Source organism: Nannospalax galili, unplaced genomic scaffold (genome assembly GCF_000622305.1).
Source record: "Nannospalax galili isolate Female #2095 unplaced genomic scaffold, S.galili_v1.0 scaffold538, whole genome shotgun sequence".
Taxonomy (NCBI): domain Eukaryota; kingdom Metazoa; phylum Chordata; class Mammalia; order Rodentia; family Spalacidae; genus Nannospalax; species Nannospalax galili.
The window spans coordinates 2,572,178-2,583,247 of record NW_008343842.1 but is presented as its reverse complement, the minus strand read 5'-3'; the positions used below and the strand labels follow the sequence as shown (position 1 = coordinate 2,583,247).

Genomic DNA, 11,070 nt, shown 5'->3' with positions numbered 1-11,070 from the left:
TCAGATAGACAGCCTTCCTCTCCCACTAGAGCCTCCATACTCTGCCATCCCTGCCACTGTCCACTGTGCTGTCAGCACCCCCATCCATTCCCCCCTATCTGCCCTTCTGGTAAATCTAGTCAGCCAGAGGTCCCGTGATCCAGGAGGATCAGCTGAAATTGATTTTTTTCTTTTTTTGAGACAGGGTCTCCCTGTAGCCCCAGCTGGCCTGGAGCTTGTTATTTAGACCAGGCTGGCCTCTGTCTCAGTGATTTGCCTGCCTCTGTCTCCTGAGTGCCAGAATTAAAGGCGTGGGCCACCATGCCCATCACCTATGGAGCACTGAGACCACTGGTGTCCAGTCTCCCCTCCTCTGGCACCCCACAGGGAAGGACACCACACCCATGCTTGGAGTCAGTTTGTCTGGGAAATAAGCCCCCCCCCGCCCCCCGCCCCATCCATCTAACTCAGTTCAGGGAGTGATTCTGATGGGCCTCTATAGTTAAAGAAAAAGAATGATTTGGTACTAGAATGTAGAACACAGAGCAAGTGGATTCAAATCCTGGCTGCCCATTTGTGACCTTGGACACCTTACTGAGCCTTGATTAGCTCTGTGTTAAAAAAAAAAAAAAAGAGCTAATAAACTAGGCATGGCTTTACGTTTAAAGAAGTAATCAAATAATACATTGAATTTTGTTTGTAGGTTAGGGATGACGGTGAAAGCCATCTTTGTGAATGTGTTAAGAATGTCCATAGTGGTTAGGAGTGGCGGCACATGCCTTTAATCCCAGCAGAGAGGGAGGGGATCTCTGTGAGTTCAAGGCTAACCTGGTCTACAGAGCTATTGTCTCAATACACCAAAGGAGTGGAGAAGGGAGAAAAAGAAAAAGGAGCTAATACACGTCATCACCGTTTAGGATGACGGATGCTTATAAACTGTGTAGAACAGCCCTTTCATTTAAAAGTACACATCAATCCTAAACTCTGCTTGTGGGCAGAGGCTGTGAGGCTCTTTCCAGAGCACTGTGGGACCTCTTTCAGGAGCAGTAGGCATTGGTCTTTCCTGTGATTTGTGGGGCTTTTTTCTAGACAGTCTCTAGCCTCTGATGCTGACCTCAGATTCTCTGTATAGCCTTGAACCTCTGCTCCTCCTGCCTCCACCTCCAGAGTTCTGGGATTATAGGTGTGCTCCACCACACCCTGTTTTATGGGGAGCACCTTGCATGCTAGGCAAGCCCTTAACCATCTGAGCCATATCCCCAGACCCTTGAGGGAACAAGTCTCTATTTCTTCTAGTTCCTGACCTGGTACCCTTCAACTGTGGGCAAACTCATGAGGTCTTGGGGAGCTGAGGTGGGGTGGGTGTGGCATGAGCTCAGGGCATCTTTCCTTATTTAGGAGGTCACTCCACAGAGCTTGTACCATCAGAGCTTGTAAATTAGGGCTGGTCCCCAGGAAAGTCCATTGGCTTCTGAGGACTTGCATTCCCCAGTCTTGGAGTCTGGCTAGAGCCGGCAGGGGCAACCTGGACCCCTCTGCTCTCCCTCTCCTGGAGAGGAGCAGGGTCAACCAGCCAGCTTTGATTTTTTTTTTTTTTTTCCCCCTTTGCCTGTAAAACAGGTTCCTTGGGCACCAGCGATAGGCAGGGCCGGGGCTGGGAGGTGTCTAGACTGCAGATTACCTGATCTGCCTGGCAGGATGTGGCTCAGCCTGGGAGAGATGCATTACCCAGCTCTACCCCTCTTAGCCCCTCCTCTCCCCAGGCCATTCATCCTTGGGAAAGGCCCTCGGGCCCACAACACCTGTCAGCTGTTGCCTGTAAGAGGGAAGGGTGGGGAAGAGGCTCTGCCAGAACTCTGGGTATTTCCAGTCTATGTGTCTTACCCCAAAGTCCAGGACACTTTATTGGCAGGGTAGGGGTATCTCCATGGGCACCAGGATAAGAGAGTAAGGATGCTGGAGGAACCATAGCCTAGTTTAGCTACCAGGGTTGTGAAACACTAGACCCAGGCAATTCACACATATTTGAGATATTCAGATCCATGATAGATACCTCAGTGTGAGGCATTGATTTTAGCTCATTGTAGCTGGTGTAAACAGGACCATGACAACAGCTGTGACCTTGGGAGGCTCAGCTGGCTGGGCTCAGCCTCCTCAGAGTCTGTTGGTAGGGTAGGGTCCCTGGGGGTGGAGGAAAACCAGATGGAAGGAACCAGAAAGACAGTGAGTGGGAAGGTTACCACCTGTAGTTTCAGTTGCCCTAGTGACCTGAATCTTCCTTTGTCTCAGCCATAGGCACCATGTCCGATCCAGGAGATGCCCGTCCAGTTCCATACAGGAGCAAGGTGTGTCGCCGTCTCTTTGGCCCCGTGGACAGTGAGGAATTGCGCCGAGACTGTGATGCCCTCATGGCCAGCTGCCTCCAGGAGGCCCGGGAACGGTGGAACTTCGACTTTGTGACGGAGACTCCGCTGGAGGGCAACTTCGCCTGGGAGCCCGTACGGGGTTTGGGGCTGCCCAAGCTCTACCTGACCCCCGGCTGCAGGGGTGGCCGTGACGACCTGGGAGGGGACAAGAGGCCCAGCACCTCTGCCCTGCTTCAGGGACCAGCTCTGGAGGACCATGTGGACCTGTCGCTGTCCTGCACCCTGGTGTCTCACTCCCCTGAGAGGCCTGAGGACTCCCCAGGTGGGCCCGGAACCTCTCAGGGCCGAAAACGGCGTCAGACTAGCATGACAGGTATGCACAGGTTCAGGGAAGGACATTGCAAGAGACCAGGATTCTCAGGGTCCAGCTTGTACCTTAAACAGAGAACCCAGAGAAGGGACACCACCTGCCTGATGTCACACAGGGAATCTGTAACCAAGATCAGCTAGCTAAGTACACACCAGGCTCTTGGCAGAGTTCCTAAGATGGAGTTCATTATTTTTTGAGACTGGGTCTCATATAGCTCAGGCTGGGCTGCGGCTCACTGTTTAGCCTAGGCTGGCCTTGAATTAGTGATGATCTTTCTGCCTCAACCTCTTCAGTGCTGGGATTATGAGTGTGAGCCACTGAGCCTGGCTTTAAACACTTATTACACTGCCCCTAAACCAAAGCCTTTGTAGAGAACATTTCAGCAAGTACTCAGCACCATGCCTCTTTATAGGTGAAGAGACTGAGGTTAAGCGGCCAGGGCAAAAGTCCTACGGCAAAGCTACAGTTGGGTCAGAATTGATAATGGACTAGTGTAGTAGCACCTGATGGTCACAAGGGCCAGGCATTTTCTCTGCAGTGATAAGAAGACCCAGGGCAGGGTTGGGCTTGGCAGTAGAACACTGGCCTAGAATCCAGAGACTGGGACCATGACCCAATAGTAGAGCACTGGCCTAGCATGTCCAGGTCATGGGTTCTATTCCCAGTACTTCCAAATAAATAAGAAAGGAGGGGCTGGAAAGAGATATTCAGCGGTTATGAGTGGATACACTCTTGCAGAGGACCAGAGTTAGGTTCCCAGCACCCATGTTGGGCAGCTCACAACTGCCTATAACTGCAACTCCATGGAATCCAACACTGCCTTCTGATCTCCTCAGGTACTGTACTTAAGAGATTAAAAAAAAAGCTCTAAGCTACTTGACCTGTGGCCAGTGTGATCTGGAACTGAATTCTGATTTGGGCAGATGGAAGATGCCCTGTGGCTGTGGCAGATGATGTCCCCTCCTGTGGCCATGTGTCCCTGTGACCCTGGGGAAGGGTATCCTTGGTCCTCTGCCTCTTGCTTCATGTATGTCTTTTGTCTTTCCACAGATTTCTACCACTCCAAGCGCCGGCTGGTCTTCTCTAAGAGGAAGCCCTAAATGTGCCATGAGAGGCCGAGAACTCTCCTACAGTGGGCCCAAATGCCCTTTCCCCATCCTCTGCCTTAACCCTTCCTTCAGTCTGTGTGTCTTAATTATTATTTGTGTTTTAATTTAAACATCTCCTGTATATACTCTGCCTGCCCTCCCCTATCCTCTAACTTTAGAGTTATTTAAAAAACCTAAATTAGACAGTAGGATGGTAGGCCCCTCAGTATGCTGGTTTTTTTTTTTTAATTATTATATTATGGATTATTTTTAAAACTTTTCCCCAAAAAACCTAAATTAGACAGTAGGATGGTAGGCCCCTCAGTATGCTGGTTTTTTTTTTTAATTATTATTATATGGAATATTATTTAAACCTTTCACCCCAAGCTCTTTGTTTCTTCTACATAGAAGTTGGGACTGGCTTCATGCCAGTTGTGCTTTCTTCCACCGCTCCTCTCTCCCCCGCCCTGGGTGGTACTGTTCCTAAGGGGCTTGGCTCCCTGACTCCTCTCTGTCTCATGGGTGTGACCCTCAGACCTGAGTTCCTCAGCACTTTGAAAGGGGCCCAGCCCAGTAGGACTTTTTGAGGTACCCTTGTCACCTCTAAGGTCAACCAGGGTGATTATGAAGTGGGCGCATCCTAACCAGAGCTGCTTAGCCCAGTTAGGTAGGACCCAGTTGTGATGTCCTGATTCTTGATACCCACTGGGTCCTGTGAAGGCAGGGAATGCCCCCCACCCTGGGTGCCCTTTGCCACTCCTAGGGAGTCTGCCTCCCATCTGGATTTCTCCATTGGCCACCCCTCTACCTTTGGAGGGTCCACCTGGCACTCTGCTGGTCTCCCCTAGTTCCTTCTCTAATCCCCCTTGGGCCATGGGAGGCAGCTCTGGGCACCGGTCCTTGCAACTCAAAGGACCAGAAGGTACACACCAAGCAGGGCTCCCTAGTTCTACCTCAGGCAGCTCGAGCAAGAACTGCCTCCTCTTTGTGGTTCTGGGGTGGGGTCCTTGGCAGTGGGACAGGTCTCCCTGAGCAGCCAGCATCCCTGTGTTAGGGGTGTGCGGTGGGGGCGTGGGCTTATCTAGGATGAGGATCCCAGTTCCTGGAGTCATTGTCCCCTTCCTTTGCACTTTGAGTAGCAGCCAGACAAGGAGTCAAGATGGTGCCCCAGGGGCTAAGTGTGCTAACAGGAGACTAGGAACGGTGGCCAGCTCTTTCCCAGCACTGAACACGGAGCCTCCAAGGGCGTCGAAGCACTTAGTGGGTCTGACTCCAAACACTCTCTAGTTCCTGTAGCATCTTGGCCTGGACTGTTTGCTCCCCCACCCCCTAAGAACATGTCCTGGTTCCTATCTCCACCCAGACTATAAACCTCCCAAGAGCAGAGACCACACCCTGCCCTGTGCCCTGTCCTTCACAGCCCTACCCTATAGCAGGTGCTCAATAAATATTTCTTATGACTTACAATGACTTGTCATTAGAACAAATGGGGGAGGTTTTGGGGCTGGCTCTGTGTGTTTGCTTTTATTTATTTTTTTGCCATTTGAGCATACATCTGTTCTCATCTTTCAATTTATTTTTACAGAAATTTTAAACAATTTTATTACATTTATTTTATATGTATGGGCATGCGTGTGGGCACACATGTAGCCATGTTGAGTGTAGAGGTCTGTCCTTCCACCGTGTGTGTCCCAGGGTTCAAACTCTAGTGGCGAGGCTTGGTGGCAAGTACCTTTACCTCCTGGCCCAGAGATATTTCAATTTAATAAATATTCCAATTAAAAATTTAGTTTTTTATTTTTGACAGTTTTATACATGCATTATAGTCCTTTCCGCTCTCCCGACCCCCACAGGGTCTTGAATTTGTGATCCTCCTGTTTCAGCCTCCTGAGCAGCTGGGATTACAGGACTGTCACAAGCCAGCTGTGTTTATAATTAAAATAATTTTCTGGGATGACAAGACGGTTTATCAGGTAAAAGTGCTGCCAAGCCTGATGACCTGAGTTCAATCTCCAGGATCCACATGGATCCTAGAAGGAAAGAATCACTCTTGCAAGCTGCCCTCTGACCTATCCCAGGGCTATAGTGAGACTTTGTCTCTAAATTAAAAAAAAAAAAAATGGAATTGAGGATGATGCCTGACATCAACCTCTGGCCTCCTCACTTGAACTCACCACGTGCACACACCTACACCAACATGTGCATGCACCATATGCAATACACACACACACACACACACACACACACGCACACCCCTGAAAGTATATACCCAGGTTTGAAGTACATACCTATAAATCCCAGCACCTGGGATGTGGCAGTCAGGCTGGGAGTTCACAACCAGACTGGACTACATAGTGAGGATTACAACCACATAAAAGCCCAGAAGAACAGAGTTCTGTTGTACATATGACTTGTGACTTGATTATTCAGTTATTATTTTTATTTTATGTGTATAAGTGGGTGCAATGACCACAGGAGTGAGAAGAACATATGGGATCCCCTGTAACTGAAGTTACAGATGGTTGTTAGCCGCCATGTGGGTGCTGGGTTCGAACCCCAGTCCTCTGCAAGAGTACTCAGTGCTCTTAACCACTGCACCATCTCTCCAGGCCCATGGCTTGATATGCATGATTAAACACCCTGATTCTGCCATCTAGCTGTTTCCAGATTTTGACAGCACCTAGTCACACACACACACAGATTGACTGTATAGCCCAGTCTGGCCTCAAACTTGAAATCCCCCTGCATCCTCATCCAAGTGCTGGGGTTAGAGGCGCTTGGGTGCCACTATGCCCAGCACCCAAGGGCCCTGGGATGAGACTCTCCCATTGAGGCTTTCCAGAAATTTCAACTCTCCCACAGATAATTTCCTTGGTGTTAAATTGTATAGACTGATATGGTTCCCTCTGGTTTTTAAAACTAGTTAGGCATTATTTACCTCTCGTTGTGCCTATGTGTGTGACTGGGTGCTGTCAAGATCTAGAAATAGCTAGATAGCAGAATCAGGAGCATGTACATGATTATATTTTAAGCCACCAAGTCTTTGGGTGTTTAATCATGAATAATCAAGTCATATGCACACCTTCAATCCTAGCACTCGGGAGGCAGAGTCGGGCGGATCTCTGTGATATCAAGGCCTGCCTGGTCTACATAGTGAGTTCTAGGCCAGCTGGGGCTACAGGAAGACCCTGTCTCAAAAAAACCCAAAATAAATACATAAATAAATAGAAAGTCCCAGCATGCCCTAGTTCATTTGATCCTGAAAACTAGTATGTTCAATCTGACTTTCTGTAGGCAAGGGGACATGAAGTACCTTCACTCCTCTTTCCCAATGTGGACTGGAAAGATGGTTTTATTGTATCATTAGCTTCTCACAGTCAGGGGCCGTGTAGATTATTCTGGTAAAGACCCACATGTGATATAAGAGCTGAGATTAAAGAGGATCACGCGTGGGAAACCACTGATGACTATGCTCCATTCTGTTCTCACAGGGAGAACATAGGGTGTGTGGGAAGGAGATGTGGGGGGGCACCTTGGCATCTTTAGGGGTGTCATCTATCTATGAAACCCTACCCCAGATGTGATATTTCTTTTAACTTATCTCCTTGAGTAGTAGGATAATTTTTAGAGAAGTCTATTTATTTATTTGTGTGTGTGTGTGTGTGTGTGTGTGTGTGTGTCTTGTGTAGGCCATGTGTGTACCAGTGCCCTTGGAGACCCTATTTTAAAATATGTATTTATTTATTTTTAATATTTTATTTTATGTGTATGAGTGTATTGCCTGTGTACATGTAAGTACACCCGTGTCATGCAATACCCATGGGTGTTAGAAGAGGGCATTGGAGTCCCCTGGAACTGGAGCTAGGGAAGTTGTTAGTTGCCATGTGGGTGCTGGGATTTCAACCAGGGTCCTCTGCAAAAGTAGCCAATGTTCTTAACCACTGAGCCATCTCCCCCAACCCCTATTTATTTTTATTTTATGCATATGTGCAAGTGCCTGCATGTATGTAAGTGCACCATATAAATGCAGTGAATTCGGAGGCCAAAAGGCATCAGATCCCCTAGAGCTGGAGTTGCAGGCAGTTATGAGCCGCTGTGTAGGTGCTGGGAACTGAACCTGGGTTCTCTGAAAGAGTAGCCATTGCTCTTACCTTTTGAGCCAAATCTCCAGCCCCAGTTTTTTTAGGCTTTATTTTGGCCTTCTTCCTGTAAAGCAGTAGTTGGGTAGCTAAGAGAACCAGAGTGAGCCATTTTCCAGCTGCCGTGTGGACTGCCCCCATTGCACTCTGTCGTGTGGTCAGGAAACACCCTCAGGATAGGTACACAGACTCACAGCCCTCATTCAGAGGTGAACTTGGACAGGATTTCATTTGCCACCTGGCTTTCTGTTGTCACCCTCCCACTCCCAGCCAAGGATGTCATCGAGTTTGAGGTCTTCTGGGATAAATCATTCATTTTATTTGAGGCTTCTACTTTGCTTACTTGTTGCTGCATCCAAATACCTAACAAGAAGCAACTCAGGGAGGGCTTATTTTGGCTCGTGGTTTGAGGGTGCCTACTCTCTGTTGTGGTAGGGAGGATGAGGGGCAGGGATGACTCCCTGCATAGCAGTAGAAGTATGAGGCTGCTTGTCACATCTGGGTTGGTCAAGAACCTAAGCAGAGATGGAAGCTGGAGAGATGGCTCAGCAATTGAGAGCACTGGCTGCTCTTGCAGAGGACATGGGTTCAATTCCTAGCACACATATGGCAGCTAACAACCATCCGTAACTCCAGTTCCAGGGGAATTTTAAGTCCTCTTCTGTACTCTGTGAGCATTGCACAAGGGTGCCCTTACATACATGCAGGCAAAACACTCATATGTACAAAATAAAAATAAAAGGGGGCTGGAGAGATGGCTCAGCAGTTAAGAGTACTGACTGCTCTTGCAAAAGACCTGGGTTCGATTCCCAGCACCTATATGGTGGCTAACAACTGTCTGTAATTCCAGTTCCAGAGAAATCTGATGCCCTCTTCTGACCTTGCAGATATTGCATGACATGGGTGTACTTACATACATGCAGGGAATATACTCATACACATAAAATTAAAATAATAAAATATTTTTAAAAATAAATTAAAAGAAAAAAGTAGAGAGAAAACAGGAAGTGGGGTGGGACTATAAACCGCAACCCCCACCCCCAGTGACCCACTTCCTCTAACTTCCCAAAGTTTCCACCACCTTCCAGAAGAGTTCAATCACCTGGTGACCAAGTGTTCAAACCGATGAGTCTGTTGGGTACATTTCACATTCAATCCACAACAGCTCACAGTTAACAAAAGTCAACCAGCTCCACAGTGCTTAGAATTACCCTTTACCATACCTTTCAAGTGTCAGACCTCTGACCTAAACACAGCCTGGGAATTCTGCCTGTACCTCAACCCAACACACCACACAGCTGCACACAGCTGGGCTGGCCAGGGTCATTGCTATGTGTCCTGAGTCAGCCTTTGTGCCCTCATTGACGAGAATTTTTTTTTTTTTTCCAGATAGGGTCTCATGTAACTGAGGGTGGCCTTACACTAGCTGTATACACTGAGGGTAGCCTTGAACTCCTGATACATCTGGAGTGCTGGGATTCACCACGCAAGATTTGAGGAATCCATTTTCCTGTTTTCTACCACTTCTGTAGCAACTGTGCTAGATTTTTCCACGGTGTGCCTTAGAACTGTCTGTCTGGCCTACCTGGGTACCTCCTGGCACTGCCAATTCTGGTGTACCCTCAGGGTTATTTCCAGGGTGGAGCAAATTCCTGTGTTGTAGAGGGATGCAGGTGGGGAGGGAGGCAGGGAAGCTGTGAGCCTGTGGGAATGCAGATGTGGGTCTGGGGATCTGGGGTGAGGCTAGCACCCGTGTGAACATTCTGACACAATAGTCACCATGGCTTTACCTGCTTCCAGCAGCCCAGAACAGCGGGAGCTTTGACTTTGGGGGTGTGACTCAGTGGTGCAGCACTGGCTTGTTTGAGGCCCTGGGTTCAGTTCCTAGCCCCTCCCACACACAAAAAAATCAAACAAAATAAAATGTACATTTACATATCTTTATAGAAAAGAAAGTAAATGGAACGTCTTGGAAATCATTGTTGGCCTTCTGTGCACTGCTGTATCTACGAGTGTCTAGACGGTTCCTGTGCATTGTGGGTGCTTTTAAAAAACTTTCTATTATTTTTATTTTATGTGTTTGACTGTTATGCCTTTATGTATGTAAGTGCACCTGTGTCAAGAAATGCCCAGAAGAGGGCATTGGATCCCTTGGAACTGGAGTTACAGATAGTTGATAGCTGCTTTGTGGGTGCTGAGATTTGAACCTGGGTCTTCTGTAAGAGCAGCCAGTGCTCTTAATCGCTGAACCATCTCTCCAACCCCCATTATGGGTGCTTACTAAACATGTGTTGAATGAGTGATTCATTCAACATGGTTTGAATTTCTCTCTCTCTCTCTCTCTCTCTCTCTCTCTCTTCTTTTGTCTTTTTGAGACAAGGTCTCACTATGGAACTGGAATTCACTATGTAGACCAGGCTGGCCTTGAACTCACAGAGATCCACCTGCCTCTTTCTCCCAAGTGCTGGGACCAAAGGTGTGTACCACCACACCCAGCTTGAATTTCCTTGTTAAGGTGAGTACTTGCCTTTCCACTGTTCACACAATCCTCCACCCCTGCTCCCAGGTCACCAGCCACTTCACAATCAGTCTTCCTTATGAGCAGGACATCTGCAAATGGTAGAGATGTCAGAGCTGCTCTAACTCAGTCTCTTTTCAATGATCACAAAAATAACAACAACCATGGACTGTGAAGATGACCCAGGGGTTAAGAGCACTGGCTGCTCTTGCAGAGGACCTGGGTTCGGTTCCCAACACCCACATGGTGGCTAACAACCATCTGTAACTCCAATTCCAGGAGATCCTATGCCCTCTCCTGGCTTCCACAGGCATTGCATGCATAGATGCACTTCCACACATGCCGGCAAAACACAAATACACATAAACAAACAAACAATCAAAAAAACAACATTCAGCATTGATTAGCATCTGCCTAAGACATTTTGTCCTAGTTAGCTTCTCTATTGCTGTGATAAAACACACTGACCAAAATCAACTTGGGAAGGAAAGAGCTTATTTGGCTTATACAACTTGAGTTCATCCTTGAGGAAAGCCAGGGCAAGAACTCAAGGCAGGAAGCAGGAGGCAGGAATTGAAACACAGACCTTGGAGGAATGCTGCTTATTGGC

At 48.0% G+C, this 11,070-nt stretch overlaps 1 protein-coding gene across 1 annotated transcript in view; it reads left to right on the top strand.

The window, feature by feature from the left end:
• Cdkn1a (cyclin dependent kinase inhibitor 1A) overlaps positions 1-3,978 on the top strand; it is a 6,401-nt gene extending 2,423 nt beyond the window's left edge. The window contains exons 2-3 of the mRNA XM_008840072.3: positions 2,269-2,718; positions 3,766-3,978. Of these exons, the coding sequence (XP_008838294.1) occupies positions 2,280-2,718; positions 3,766-3,815 (489 nt within the window). The 5' untranslated portion in view covers positions 2,269-2,279 and the 3' untranslated portion in view covers positions 3,816-3,978. The remainder of the gene's footprint in view (positions 1-2,268; positions 2,719-3,765) is intronic.
• Positions 3,979-11,070: the final 7,092 nt, after the last annotated feature.